The sequence below is a fragment of the Sinohyriopsis cumingii genome, chromosome 19 (genome assembly GCF_028554795.1).
Source record: "Sinohyriopsis cumingii isolate HCF-2022 chromosome 19, ASM2855479v2, whole genome shotgun sequence".
NCBI lineage: Eukaryota > Metazoa > Mollusca > Bivalvia > Unionida > Unionidae > Sinohyriopsis > Sinohyriopsis cumingii.
In genome coordinates this window covers 14,769,019-14,785,703 of record NC_142979.1, presented here as the reverse complement: position 1 = coordinate 14,785,703, position 16,685 = coordinate 14,769,019, and the positions used below count along the sequence as shown (strand labels likewise).

Below are 16,685 nucleotides of genomic sequence, written 5' to 3'. Positions count from 1 at the left end.
ACAAGGTCTGTCCTGACTATGTCTGATATTTTCCACAAGGTCTGTCTTGATGACTATGCCTGATGTTTTCCACAAGGTCTGTCTTGATGACTATGCCTGGTGTTTTCCACAAGGTCTGTCTTGACGACTATGCCTGGTGTTTTCCACAAGGTCTACCTCGCCTATGCCTGATGTTTTCACAAGGTCTGTCTTGACAACTATGCCTGATGTTTTTCGCAAGGTCTGTCTTGACTATGGCTGGTGTTTTCCATAAGGTCTGTCTTGACTATATCTGATGTTTTCCACAAGGTCTGTCTTGACTATGCCTGATGTTTTCCATAAGGTCTGTCTTGACTATGCCTGATGTTTTCCATAAGGTCTTTCTTGACTATGCCTAATGTTTTCCACAAGGTCTGTCTTGACTATATCTGATGTTTTCCACAAGGTTTGTCTTGACTATATCTGATGTTTTCCATGAGGTCTGTCTTGATGACTTTGCCTGGTGTTTTCCAGGTCTGTCTTGATGACTATGCCTGGTGTTTTCCACAAGGTCTGTCTTGACAACTATGCCTGATGTTTTCCACAAGGTCTGTCTTGACAATTATGCCTGGTGTTTTCCACAAGGTCTACCTCGCCTATGTCTGATGTCTGTCATAAGGTATGTCTTGACTATGCCTGATGTTTTCCACAAGGTCTGTTTTGACTATGCCTGATGTTTTCCAGAGGGTTTGTCTTGACTATATCCGATGTTTTCCACAAGGTTTGTCTTGACTATATCTGATGTTTTCCACAAGGTTTGTCTTGACTATGCCTTATGTTTTCTACAAGGTTTGTTTATTCTACTCCTTACCAAATCTTTATATACAGATTTTACATTCTTATTGTTAGGAGTAAACTTTTTTGTGAATATACATTGAAACATTTCCCATCTAAATATAAACAAATCTCTAGTGACCAGTAATTTGTCAAATTTTTTTGAAATATTCAATGAAATTATTATTGCAAATCTTGTGAAGTAATGTTTCAGAATTTAATAATGACCTTTTTGACAAATTTGACTGCCATTTTGTGTAGGAATGAAAAATATTAATAAATTTTTTTTTAATATCCTGAGACATGTACTCTTCACATGACGAGGGCTTCATTTTCCATCTTGTCAAGGAAAGGAAAAACGTTAACATCTTGCCACAGCAAGGAGAGCAAAGATAATATCTTGCCAAGGCAAGGAAAGCAATGATAATGCCCTGCCAATTTTGTTTTTTTAATATATTATCTCTGTCAATTTTGTCGACTAACTTGTTTTGTAACCATATTCTGCTTAAGTCCTCCTTCTTTTGCAATATGGCATTTAATCCATGTCATCTTCAATGTAGTGAATAAAAAAGTGATCATGCATAATTACTAGACCATCATCTGTATATGGGGCAAAAAGTATATTTCTTTATAACCTTTAACAGCTCCATAATAAAATAAAGAATTATTTTATTTGTTTTCTATATCTAATGAAGGACTGCACCACGTTGCACCTTAAGTAATTTGTTGGCCCATGTCCAGCAAATTTTGACCAAACCAATCCCTTTGGTACTTCTTATTCAAACAATTACTTGACCTTTTAAAAGTTTTGGTGTCCTTCACATTTGGTGGACAGAGAAACATATTGTCCCTAGCACAGTGAATCCCAGGTGCAACATAGGTCCATAAAACTTGAGGAAAGTGAAATTATCATGTGATGCCCAGAATGATTATTTTAACTCCAGTAACCCTGACTTTATACCTTATGACCTGGTAATCAGTTGGGAGGTGTCTCTACCCAGATTTTGGGAATACGGGGACACAATGTCCCTAGCTTAATGGATCCTAGGTGCACCACATGTGGGCAACTTGAGGAACTTGACATAGAGATAAATACTACATGCATGTAATACATATATCTTGGTACATTATTTAAACATGACTAAAAGAAAATTGAGGAAAGTTGATTTATCATATGAAGCAAAAGACAATATTATCTCCAGTGAATGTGACCTTTGACTTATTGGTTTGAGAATGAATAGGAAAGTACTTCTGCCTAGATTTTTGGGACAAATTCTTCCTTGCTCACTGGATCCATGGTGCAACAATGGTATGGCAAACTTGAGGAAAGTGCACTTGAAGCCCAAATTTGAACTACAGTAACCCTGATATTTGACCTCTGAGTCAGAGAGTCAATAAGAGTTGCCTCTATGCAATGTAAACTAAATATAAAATTTAATAACTTGACTTACATAGAGAAAGACAAAATTATAAAGTTGGATCCAATGATCTTTACCTATAATCTATCTGAATCAGCATCAGTAGCAATCTGCCATGCCTCAAGAGCAACCTGCCATGCATCAGTAGCAATCTGCCATGCATCAATAGCAATCTGCCATGCATCAGTAGCAAGCTGCCATGCATCAATAGCAACCTGTCATGCATCAATAGCAATCTGCCTTGTCACAAGTCTAGTCCACCAAAGAAATTTAATGAAAATTAGGCCAAGAAACTTGGCTTATCGTGTAGAGAGTAAAATCACATTTATAGTTCCAGTGACCTTGACCTTGGACCTAGTAGCTTCCAAATCAATAAGCTTCTGCCTCAACCCATAAGTAAGGTGCACATGATGTTTGAGAGAGAAAAAGGACCACAAAAAAGAAAGAAATGACACTGCCTAAGGGCAGATAGATGGATGGATAGATGGACATAACTACCACTAAGTTCACAGTATCTTCATGTGTTTCATGTAAGAAATATAATAAAAATGTACTAAAATAAATACATCAAATTTGACAGACATAATTATAATCTTGAAAAAATTAAAATGAAGATAAACATTTTGAAGTTTTATAAAAGACTTTTTTAAAAAAAATACCTTTGCATCTAGTAGCAGTTCCCATCTGGGAATTAGGAAGTACTGAATCCCATTAATGGCCCCAGGAAGAGTCAGGCCCCGCACCAGCAGAATGAGGAGAACAACATAGGGAAATAAGGCCGTGAAATACACAACCTGGAAAGAGAACAAATTTTCATTTAAATTCTCAAGATTGATATTGATGTAACTGATCAAGATCATGTTTCTTAAATGTGCCTGAAGAAGAAAAAGTGATACATACTTCCACAAACATAACGAAGTACAAAGAAGAGACCGAGTCACCTGGTGTTTTGACTTTGATGGAGATACTGATATGATCAAAATGTTTAGCAGTAAATTTAACAAATGCAGACAATCTTTTGCACAAGCTAAAGCACTCCTCACAGCTCATATACTTCCAGAATATGTCACTCCCATAAGACTCTTCTGACCATTGGGTCTGTCAATACCTACTCCCCTTCTACAAATTAACACATGGGGACCAGTTCACATCTTCCATGCTAAATATTTTATCCTGACAGCATGACCAGCCATTGATTAACATATAAAAATGTAAAGAAGACATTCAGGATTTGATCTCCATGTAAAACTTCAGCACTTTACTGATCGTTTTATGCAACATTTTTTTTGTTGCTCTGCATCTTTTCTACATAGATCAAATTTGAAGGCTATACTTCTGGTGTGTCATGCAGTGAATATTAAATTTAGTTCTGATTGGGGGTTATTGTTAGTTCAAGTCCAGGGTATATCAGTAACCACCAATCAGAATTAACTGTAGCTTGTCCACTGCATGACAAGCCAGAAGTTGTTGTTGTTATAGGGTTTAGAACCATTTTTCAGCACAAGACAGACTATTCATGGCGGCCAGTATAAATGCTGGAGGAAGAACCCTGGAAAACCCCAGAAAGAACCATCGACCCATGAGAAGCTACTGGCAAACTTTCTCATGTACCCACACAGGCCGAGCCCGAGACTCAAACCCACAAGGACAGAGGTGAGATGGCGGTGATCTGCAACGGTGAACACTTTAGACCTCTTGGCCATTCAGGGCCCCCAACAAGCCAAAAGTATTGATGCAAACAGATAAAAAGCAACCGAGAATCATTACACAGAAGTGGTTATTAAATGAAATGTAAAAGTACTTAAATCATACAAGGGAAACAAGTTTGGAACGTCTCCTTTTATACCGATATAAGTAACTAGCAATTGAACATGCTGATGGATTAAAAACAAAAATTGCCACAGAACTGGCATGGGGACAGATTCCAAAAACCACTCAACTTATAGCCACCTTGTTAATTTGTAGAAAGGAAGTGGATGTTTTAATAATTTCCTTTTTTACAGACAGAAACTGTGGCAGGAAGAACAGATTGAAGAATTAGGCTGTTCGTTATTTCTGCTCCAGCACTTTGAATTTTTCTAAATTAGATGTTTTTTGCATGAGGAAATTACACTATTTCTTTTGTTTTCAAGATAACACTGTAATGGCTTCCAAATTTAACGGAAGAAATGGAACAGATAATAAGGAGCTTTTTTAGAATATTTCCAGTGTAAAATAAAGGGATAGTGACCAAAATGAGTTCTGCATCTAAACAAACAAAGCAGCCTGAAAAGGCCTAAAAGTTTAATTATAATCACTGGCAACAAACAGGTAACTTTTTTTGGGTAGTAATTCTGGGAGATTGTTTTTAAACCATGTCAAGGGAAAAAATAGCACATGAACAAATGATAAGTGTATGTCTGTCTGTTATATGTGTACTGAAAATACAACCAATATGTCAACATGTGAAATGGCACCACCCTATTACTGACAGATCTACTAAAGATAAAATGACCTTCAAGTTAATAATGTGTATCCATAAGGTATCATGTCATAGACTGCGTAGGATGAATAATTAGTTACCTTGACAAGCCACCCCAGCTGAGGCCTCACATAAAAAGCCTGCAGTCAGCTCAACTGATTCATGTCAAATAGAGTGTTAAACTGCTGAGGGTATCCTATCACATTACACAATGTAAAGTCATTACATGACAACTTTACCTTTATACAAACATTTATATTCCTTCCTACTTCCAAATACTTGGTCAGAAAGGATCTTCTGTGCAGGTAGGATGTATTTAGCATGGAAAGGTCTGTGTGGTCATGAACTGAACACAAATAAGTCACATAAGTAATCTGAGTAAAAAATGCAGGTCACATTGACCTTCTTTAGTTGTAGCTGTGTAGTACAGAGATGTATCCAACTATCAAGTTTGATAATTAAAAAATAAGTACTACCAAAAAAATTGATTTTAACCACAAAATTTAAACAGCCAGCGAAGGATGAAACACTGGTCAATAATCCTCATTTTGCAATAATGGTGTAACATGTATAAAGATACATATCCTCAAAAAAATATAAAAAAAGAAAAGATAGTATGCATATTGCATGAACTCATATGGCCATTAGCTTAATGTAAAAACATAACCAAAATTAGTGGAAAATTAAATATAGGTAACAATGATTCACATTTGTTGCAATGGTATAATCATCAATTTCATGATTATATCCTGTGAAATTAACATCAAGGACAGAATTTATCCAAAGTCAGTTCAGTAAAATTATGGGACAAGATGACTTTTGCAATGATGGAGTAGTTCTCATAAAATGCATCTCCTTGACAAGTTTCATAATTCTAAATATAATAATATGAACATAGCTAAATGGTCATGAACAGAAAACTAAATGGTCATGAACATGAAACTAAATGGTCATGAACTAACAGGAACCTAATGGTCATAAACAGGAAACTAAATGGTCATGAACTAATAGGGAGCCTAATGGTCATGAACTACCAGGAAACTAAATGGTCATGAACTACCAGGAAACTAAATGGTCATGAACTAATAGGAAACTAAATGGTCATGAACTAATTGGAAACTAAATGGTCATGAACTAACGGGAGCCTAATGGTCATGAACTACCATGAAACTAAATGGTCATGAACTAACAGGAACCTAATGGTCATGAACAGGAAACTAAATGGTCATGAACTAACAGGAACCTAAATGGTCATGAACTAACAGGAAACTAAATGGTCATGAACTAACAGGAACCTAAATGGTCATGAACTAACAGGAACCTAAATGGTCATGAACTAACAGGAAACTAAATGGTCATGAACTAACAGGAAACTAAATGGTCATGAACTAACAGGAAACTAAATGGTCATGAACTTAATGGAAACTAAATGGTCATGAACTAAATGGAAACTAAATGGTCATGAACTAACAGGGAACTAAATGGTCATGAACTAACAGGAAACTAAATGGTCATGAACTAAATGGAAACTAAATGGTCATGAACTAACAGGAAACTAAATGGTCATGAACTAAATAGAAACTAAATGGTCTTGAACTAAATGGAAACTAAATGATCATGAATAAATAGTTAGCTAAATGGTCGTGAACAGGAAACTAAATGGTCATGAACTACCAGGAAACTAAATGGTCATGAACTACCAGGAAACTAAATGGTCATGAACTAACAGGAAACTAAATGGTCATGAACTACCAGGAAACTAAATGGTCATGAACTAAATGGAAACTAAATGGTCATGAACTAACAGGAAACTAAATGGTCATGAACTAATAGGAAGCTAAATGGTCATGAACTAAATGGAAACTAAATGGTCATGAACAGGAAACTAAATGGTCATGAACTAAATGGAAACTAAATGGTCATGAACTACCAGGAAACTAAATGGTCATGAACAGGAAATTAAATGGTCATGAACTTACTGGAAAAGGAAGCCTGATCTAAATCAGATCACAAATATGGCCTCCAGAGTGATAACAATTTCAGAAAAAAGGTTATATATTATTAACATGTGTGGATTTATCTCATTACCAAAACTCAATCAGATGCAAAATCACCTCATTATTATGTGTGGATCTCATTCATTATTAAACAATTCTAGATCTTGTTGATATAGGCACATACTCTAAGTCTGATCAAAATGAGTTCCAAAATCTGGACTCCAGAGTGGTAGCAAGGTCAGCCAATCAGGCCTAACTTCTTTATATGGTGACAGGGAATACTGGAAATCAAACTCACTCAGGGTCTCAACAGGTGATTGCCAAATTTACTTGATATCACATGAGTCTTTCTACCAGAGTACTCAAAGATACTTGAAATCCCATGAGTCTTTATACAGGAGTATTCAAATTTACTTGAAATCCCATGAGTCTTTTGACAGGAGTATTCAAATTTACTTGAAATCCCATGAGTCTTTCTACAGGAGTATTCAAATTTACTTGAAATCCCATGAGTCTTTTGACAGGAGTATTCAAATTCACTTGAAATCCCATGAGTCTTTCAACAGAAGTATTCAAATTTACTTGAAATCCCATGAGTCTTTTGACAGGAGTACTCAGAGACCATAGCTCCTCTAACTGGGAACTCTAAGGAACTTTGGAATGCATTCAAGAATTACAAATATAACATATGCTAAAGTGGTATGATGAACTTCAGAAGTAACTCATTTTAGAATTATGAACATAAAGTTCAGTACTGATCTGAATGAAATCTGCCCATTCTTGGTAATATTATCTTGCAGAAACCAAAGTTAGGTTTGTTTATGCGTGTGGTTTTTTGGCTATTTTAGTTGGAATGGCACTTTAACACTATACTGGCTACATCATGCCAAGGAAATCAGAGCCAAATTGGAAACACCAAAGCAGCTAACTCAGCCTGACCTGGTTGGGTATCAAACCAATGACTCTTGCAATAGGAGTCAACTCTGCCAACAGGTTCCAATGATTCCTGTAAAAGTTTACATAACTGAAAATCATCAGCATAAAGCTAAATACCAAATTCAATTAAAGCACAATTATTCAGATACATGTGAACCTCCTGGACAGGAGGATTTTCCTGCTAAGATCAGGGCTGTCTTCCTTCCCTCCCATCACTCACTGAATTCTCCCGTATACTCAAAATAACTATCAAATAATTCTAGAATATTTTTTTTTTTTTTCACACCTTGCCTCCAACGTAATATATTTATGGTAAAGACTTCATATGATTACATGACTGTGAACTGACTTAAGCAAGCATGCCATTTTGACTGCAAATTCAACTGACAACAACCAAATTGTAATCATTGGATTATACTATGTAGTAATTCAGAAAGAATTAAAGATGCTAATCGATTATTGATTATGGCTAGATTAGTCAAGAGCTCAAGCAGCATGAAACAATAAACTTTATTTGGATTCTTTTAGCCGAGACAGTTTGGCTTTGGTGTTTTTAGTTTTTGTTGACATGGATTATACTATTGTGTAATCAGAAGAAATTCAAAAGGATTAAAGATGTTAATGGATTGTAGTTGGATTAGTCATTAATAAAAAGTGCTAATGGTACAAAACAGGTTAATGGATTGTAGTTGGATTAGTCATTAATAAAAAGTGCTAATGGTACAAAACAGGTTAATGGATTGTAGTTGGATTAGTCATTAATAAAAAGTGCTAATGGTACAAAACAGGTTAATGGATTGTAGTTGGATTAGTCATTAATAAAAAGTGCTAATGGTACAAAACAGGTGGGTTTGATTTTTGGTATTTTAAGTTTTTCAAGACATCTAAGCAGATATTAAAACACCAAAATCTAATGAAGCAAAATATCACATGAAGTTCAATAATGGAAGAAAACAAGAATTTCAGTTGTTGAAATTAAGTTCAAAGGACAAGAATATCCAATCTGCCACTCCTGTAAAGTAGATTTTAAGAAGAACTTACCATATTTGACCCAGACAGCAACAATCCTGAGAAGTTCTAGCAGCTAGTCATCATCCTAAATCTACCCACAAGCAGGAAACAATTTAAATTTTTTGGTCTTTTTCATTTAAGGACACTTTCTATCCAAATGAAAAGCAAGGCTGTCTCCAGAAGAAACACGGATCCAGTAATGGTATTGCTGAGATCAATAAAGACAACTACCACAAATATAATCCAGGAAAAAAGGAAATTTTTATTCAATACTTGGCAATTCTGGCCATTAACATGCTAAAAATCTGATCAAACGAAATCATTCTGGCATGATGTCAGAACTCAGACAAAATTCTGTAAATCTTCTGATCTGTCCTAAGCTGATATCTCAGTTTTGTCACATGTATATTATTATTATTATTCCTATTTGTGGGCCGAAATGTAACTGCTGGTGGACTAACAGACAATGCAATTAATATAGGGCTCAATCAATTTCATGGAGTTGGACGTTAACAAGAAATACAGCATTATCATCTTACCTTGCCAGTTGACTTTGGCCCCTTCCAGATACAAAAATAAACAATAATCCAACACATCAACAAAATAAGTGCCAGATCCCATTTCAGAACTCCAGCTTCATCAATCCCTGAGGTTTTCTCCAGAAGCCGTCGTCTGGAAAAAGAAGCGTTTCAAGAGACAACTAAAAATAATTCCTCAAAATCCTTGAATCTGTGGCAATGACAATGATGGTTTAGAACTTGAATATTTTACATTTTTTTAAAAGCCTTCATCAGAGGGCTCATGTTTTTCAAATGCCCCAATGGACTCTAAATCTTGAGATCATTTTCAAATGCCCCAATGGACTCTAAATCTTGAGATCATTTTCAAATGCCCCAAATGGACTCTAAATCTTGAGATCATTTTCAAATGCCCCAATGGACTCTAAATCTTGAGATCATTTTCAAATGCCCCAATGGACTCTAAATCTTGAGATCATTTTCAAATGCCCCAATGGACTCTAAATCTTGAGATCATTTTCAAATGCCCCAATAGACTCTAAATCTTGAGATCATTTTCAAATGCCCCAATGGACTCTAAATCTTGAGATCATTTTCAAATGCCCCAATGGACTCTAAATCTTGAGATCATTTTCAAATGCCCCAATGGACTCTAAATCTTGAGATCATTCACCTGAAGAGCAGCTGACCAAGTAATCTAGATTGGCATGATGCTTTATGAGACATTGTAATGGAACAGATTAACACAATTTATGCAAAATGGGGCCTTATGCCAGGCTGATTTCAGTCTAATATTGTCAATCTGCCAACCAGTCCTAACACTAACCTATTAATGATGAGTGAGGCAGCTGCTTCTACCATTTTTAGAAGTCTCTGAACCCAGAACAATCATTGAGAACATTCGTAAATTTATTAGAATGTATGTATTCAAAGTTTATACATTTGATACAACAAAGGAAGAAAAGGACATACTCAAAGAAATCTTCAGTGGGAGACAAAGATTTGTTAGGCTTAACACCCAAAATAGTGAAGTTGGTGGCAGGATCTGTAAATGTCTTGTTTCTGCCATCCCAACAGCGATCCGAGTTCCAGGTGTTGCTGCAATCTGACCATGGCAACACAGAAACAAAGGAGCTGAACAAATAGTAGAAGGCCCAGGTAATGATGACATTGTAGTAAGTTGTGAAGAGAAATGAAATCACAACTGTAGCAAGGCCTGCACCTGTTACAAATACAAAACATTTATTTTATTTTATTTATTGTCACAGATGACTAATAGTTCAAGAAGGCATCTGATGGCATGGACACCCACTACCCTATTTCACCCATGAAATGGTTTAGGATACCAACTGCTAGTTATCTATTTCACCCATGAGATTGTTTGGATACCCTCTGTTACTTACCCTATTTCAACCATTAGATGACTTGGATAACCACTGGTCCTTAATATATTTCATCCATGTGATGGATACCAACTGCAGGTTATCCTGTTTTACCCATGGCAAGTCCATACTTAATAATAAGCCATCCATTAACGCATACCATGGGGAAAAATGTTAGTTTCATGTTTGGGCTCGAGACAGCACAAAGCTGGAGTCATTCACTTTCTGCCATTTTTAATTCTGGAGCTATAAGGAACACTTGATGTCTACCCAAATTTAGTGATTTGCTATCACTTGTCAAGCAGTTTCCTCTATATGACCAACTAAAGTATTTGAATGTGTGATCAAAAAATATTGTCAAAGTTGTGAAATTTGGCATAATATTTACATTTGTTGACGGTGAATCTAAATCAGCATAAGGAATAACTCTGTCTGCTCTTTTTTGAAATTTCAGTAATCTATCCTGATTTTCTGTTCCACTATTACCCCAGATAGAAAAATATTCTAGGTATGCATGATATATGCATTGTAGAACATCTTTCTCTATTCTTAAGGGAATCAGATTTCATTCCATTTAAGAGATAAGGAAGTGAGTTAACTTTTTTAATGACCTGATCAAATTGCATTTCCAGCACAAAATATGGTTTATTCTGATACCAAGTAGTTTTTCATTTCAGACTGTTGCACTCCTTTAATCATTATTATGAAGTCATTTTCTCAGTTTTTACTCAGTTCGAATACTGATGATCATGGCTTTTTGATTTGGATGCATTTATCTTCATACCATTGTGTTCACAGAAATTATTTTATTTTACGAAATGTTTATTTAATTTAGTGTTAATCTCATTGTTAAATAATGTTGTATCATCTGCAAACATGCTGATGGTGGATAGCTCTGTGATATGAAATATCATCATTGATATACAGCAAAAGTTGTTGTTGTTGTTGTTGTTGTGGGGTTTAATACTATTTTTCAGCACACGATAGGCTATACATAGTGATCTGTAGTGGAGAGTGCTTTAGACCACTCGGATACTCGGGGCCACTTACAGCAGAAAGAGTAATGGTCCAAGAACTGACCCTTGTGAAACACCCGACTTTATCAGTTTCTTCTCTGAAAGTTTATTTAAAATAGAAACTTATTCTTGTCTGCCTTCAAGTCAGGTTTGAAGGCAAGTTAAACTTTCATGGTTCACTTGATATATGCTGAGCTTTTCCAGCAGGATTTTGTGAATTACAAGGTCAAAAGCCTTTGTAAGGTCAAAAAATATTATACCTACAAGGTCACCTTGATCTTTTACTGTTAACCAATCATCTACCATTCTAGTTAGTGCAGTCTGGCATGAATGACCTTCATGGAAGGCTGACTGTTGTGAATTAAATGATTCCAGGTACATGCAGTTCATAAATTCATTACAAACATGTCTTTCTAACATCTGATCTCTCTTCTTATGTACTGGAGTTACTTTGGCCAGATTTAGCCTGTCTGGAAAGATACCTGTGGAAATACTTAGATTGAAGTTGTACGCATTAGCAACTAGAGTTTTAGGAATTTAGCATTTATAATTTCTAGACCTGAAGCTGTTCTAACATCAAGTTTGTCAGATTCATTTAAAATGAATTCAAAACTTACTTCACTGGAGAATCTTTTATGAGCTGTGAGTCTTTTGCTTATATTCACAAAGTAATTATTCTGTGCATTTGCAATTTCAAGAGCTTCTTGTTGGATAGTTTTCATCACCAATACATGTAAATGACAGATTACTGGCAGATTTACCCCTCAAGTCACTGAATGTTTTCCAGTGTCTAAAATTTAATATTTTATAATTTATGAAATATATCCCTCATGTTAATTGCATTCAGTATATCATGTGTAATCCAGTTTGGTTGATTTTGTTGCATGACTAAAAGAAGCATGAGTATTCTGGGTGTCAGTAAACTTATATATCCAGATGTAAAGAGCATCAAGAGATTCAATTACTGACCAAGGGATATCTTTCAGTTCTTTAAGGAATATTTGTGACTTAACCTTTTCATTGTTTGATACTTGATATATCTGTGATGACAAGTTTTACTTTTTGTCTTGTAAAGCATATAGGATAATGATCACTTGTGGAATATTGGGAAACTGCAACCTCTATAATATTGTCAGCATTGTTAGTATAAATACGATCAACCAGTGTTTCAGATATCTCTGTTATCCTAGTGGGTACATGAACTAGCTGTTGATAATACAGGGAATTCATGGTTTTAATCCAGCTTTGATTGTTATCATAAAGCAAATTATCAATGAAGTCACCTACTGAACTGATTTCTTTATTTTAAGCTTATTTTGAAATACAGTAGATCAAGCACTGTCATTGTTTGGTGGTCTATATACACAGCTTAATACAAATGGTTTTTGGACATTATGTCTTATTTCTAGTCAAATTATTTCCATACCAATTTCTTCAAGATCATATCATTGTTTGAAAGAGATGATATCCTTAATGTAAATGATAAGTCTATCACCCTGTTAGACAAGTCAGTCATTTCTTCATCTTCGCTAGGCTTCCAATATGATAAACCTATCTACACCTTGGCATATCAAGCACATATTTTTGTGTCTTGGATCTGTGAATTTCATGGATGTGGCAGCAAGCCACCGCATTCAATCAAAATTAAGTTGTTCAAATTTGAACACTGTTCCTACATGATCAAAACATGGGAAGCACATAAATGGAATGGACTAATAAATAAGCAATTTTCCACTGCTGGTCCAAATACCTTTCACTCAAATACTTATAACTGATCCCGTCTGATACATCATGACCCCGCTATAGCACGCTCTGTTATAACACGAATTCGGACATAACATGGTCATGATGTGGCTCCCAAAATTTCATATACATGTAGTTTTCTAGTACATGAAAATAAAACTATTTCTTAAAAGTACGAAAAAACGTAAAAAGTTTATTATCATTTTGGGGAAGAGACTGCATATGAATAATACAAGACGATCGTGGCATGGCTCCTGAAATTGTATATGTATTTTTCTTGTACATGAAAAAATATTTTTTTCTTCTTAAAATTACGAAAAATAATGCGTAAACAGTTTTTGTTGGCTGTTTAAACTTGTATATACAACCAATGGTTTGGAGTGGAGAAATTCAGAGGTCCCATGACAGGAAGCCGCAAACTGGATATAAACTGCACTGAAAATTAACTATTGCTACAAAAACAAATTCTTTGTCCATATTGACAAACCATCTTAACAGTGCATTGTTATTTCATAATCCGCTTATCTTGACATCTAGCATGAGTACTGTATGTTGTGAAATATCTGCTAATTTGTTGTTGACATTTCTCGTAATCTATCTTTTGTCGGATTTTCGGCCACTAGCTAGTAATTAATATATTTACATAGACTGATATGTGTATGTGGATGGTAAGTAAAATTCCTCTTCTTTTCACTCAGAATTAAATCCTTCAGAACACTCACATTTTCTGTAATAATCGCTGTGATCAGACCAGAACACCTGCATCTCTATCATCCTTTGACCCTTTGTTAAATTTCTGATGCATGCGTGGAAGGCAGCATCATGCTGCTACCACAAATGTAAAAAAAAAACACATCTTACTTATTGGTTTATTCAACATCCAGTAACTAGAATAAACCAAATGACAGCCAATTCCTTTATAAAAATGTACCCAGATAAAATAGTTTGCTGAAATTTCAAAGGAAACAGACTACCTTTGAAGCACCTATTGTTATGAAAATGTACTCAGCAGTTGGAAAAAAAATCAGTCTCAATCATGCAATACAATTATTTGATGTTGCCGCCACAATAAGAAATGGGCATTTGTTTGGTTATCCAAAGCTGTCCTTAAGCGGTGACTTCAATAACGCATGCACCCTTCAAAGAAAGCTGACTACAATCTTCAATAAAAAACAAAGAACTTTTCTTCAAAGGAAGTCAATACCAAACTTAAATAAAAGTAATGGAATCTGATGGAATTTTATATTTTCCAATGTGACTCGAGCATGTTTACTGTGTCGTGAAAGTTTCCTTTTTGCAGGGAAAAAGTTTATGGTTACAAACACTACCAACAGCGGCTTTAGATGCAAACTAACTTTTTACTGACTTGGGACGTACTGAAAATTAAAAGGTGCTTCGTCATTCATTACGTGATTGTGCTATGTTTTTCCACTGAATTCAGACCAATATTGCCTGTGACAAAATTATTGAATATTATAAATCTCCATGTGTGCATATTTTTGATGGAATCACTTGTATTGTGGATTCATTGTATATGATGAGGTTTGCGGGTGAGTACATGGTGTTGATACTCTATTCATGCTATACATTAGATATGTATATATAAACAGTATTCATGTACATGTACCAATTTTTGGTTCTCTAAATAAAGTAAACTATTATATATGCCTTCTCTGTTTTCACTGCTCTCATTTAATATGCATCGATTTAAGATGGTAACTGTGCCGATGAAGCACATATTTTACCCCCTGAATTTATCACCTACCCCCCCCCCACAAACTGTTTTGGGTACATGCATCATTTTCTTCATCTAACTGACCTGGCTGCTTATAACACAGTTCGGTCTCTAACATGGCTGGGTTCTATGGCTCCCAACTACTGTGTTATAGTGGGGTCACACTATACGTAGTGATATGTTCTATGTTAAACTTGCAAAGTATACTTTTTAAGTCAGCCTTTCTCAGCCAAAGCAAGTAAATGGGAGTAGTTCAGTGCAAATGTCTAGCTGACTACCTGAGTTGCACAAGTAACACCTGCCTCTTCATTGTGCTTAGAATATAAGTTAACTAACCTTTGAACAGTGGACAGATCTTGTTAAGAGCCCCTACTGGCCCCTGTTTGGTGTATTGACCCACTGCCAATTCCATAAACAATAGGGGAACCCCGCACAAAACCAGCATGATGAAATAGGGGATCAAGAAAGCTCCTGAAACAGAGAGAATAAAAGTATGTATTAAAATAACAGATCATAACATTTTTCAAACTTAAAATTGCTGAATGCAAATTCATCAAGGCAGATAACTGGTACATAAACACTTAAAAGGTTATTTCTTGTCAATCATGTTAACATACAATGCCTTACCCAGGAACACATCTTGGCAGCCGACTCAGGTATTTCAGTGCAGAATTCAGATCAGTACACTTCTGATGGGAAGAACATTAAGCTAGCCAGTGAGCCATGCCCTGCAGCTCTAGACATTTCAACTCTCATTTTTTATTCATATTAACATGATTAAATAAAGTACCACCAGTTACTGCTGATGGGTGGCAGGACAATTAGACCCCCAGCAAATCACCCCCTGGTAAATTCCCACCCCACCCACATGTCAGTTATCCCCTTGGCCAACTACCCACATGACATGGTTATTAATCATTTTGGTGTAACAGACAGCCAAACGACATTAATAACAAGAAGATGACTTCACGTGAGAAAGGTGTTTGAGTCAAACAAAACATACACCATATAAAACCTGTAAACAACAGGTATTATGACCTTAATTAAGAAGCAAGCCTTATAATTTCATTAAGTTCTAAAACTCAGTATTATTAAATCTTTAATCACCCTAGTCTATGTATAATAGATACAATACATTATGCATGGGATGGCCATATCATTCTAATTATAATACATTATGCATGGGATGGACATATCATATTAAGTACAATACATTATGCATGGGATGGACATATCATATTAAGTACAATATATTATGCATGGGATGGCCATATGACATTAATTACAATACATTATGCATGGGATGGCTGTATTATATTAAGTACAATATATTATGCATGGGATGGCCATATGACATTAATTACAATACATTATGCATGGGATGGACATATCATATTAAGTACAATACATTATGCATGGGATGGACATATCATATTAAGTACAATATATTATGCATGGGATGGCCATATGACATTAATTACAATACATTATGCATGGGATGGCTGTATTATATTAAGTACAATATATTATGCATGGGATGGCCATATGACATTAATTACAATACATTATGCATGGGATGGACATATCATATTAAGTACAATACATTATGCATGGGATGGACATATCATATTAAGTACAATATATTATGCATGGGATGGCCATATCATATTAAGTAC

The 16,685-nt window shown here is 35.3% G+C and overlaps 1 protein-coding gene across 4 annotated transcripts in view; it reads right to left on the bottom strand.

The window, feature by feature from the left end:
• LOC149775165 (sodium- and chloride-dependent GABA transporter ine-like) overlaps window positions 1-16,685 on the bottom strand; it is a 120,315-nt gene that overhangs the window by 60,375 nt on the left and 43,255 nt on the right. For all 4 annotated transcript variants that reach the window (XM_089943429.1, XM_089943430.1, XM_089943431.1 and 1 more), the window contains exons 3-6: window positions 15,346-15,480; window positions 10,106-10,355; window positions 9,155-9,287; window positions 2,870-3,004 (exon numbers count right to left, since the gene is read on the bottom strand). In XM_089943429.1, the coding sequence (XP_089799555.1) occupies window positions 2,870-3,004; window positions 9,155-9,287; window positions 10,106-10,355; window positions 15,346-15,480 (653 nt within the window). The remainder of the gene's footprint in view (window positions 1-2,869; window positions 3,005-9,154; window positions 9,288-10,105; window positions 10,356-15,345; window positions 15,481-16,685) is intronic.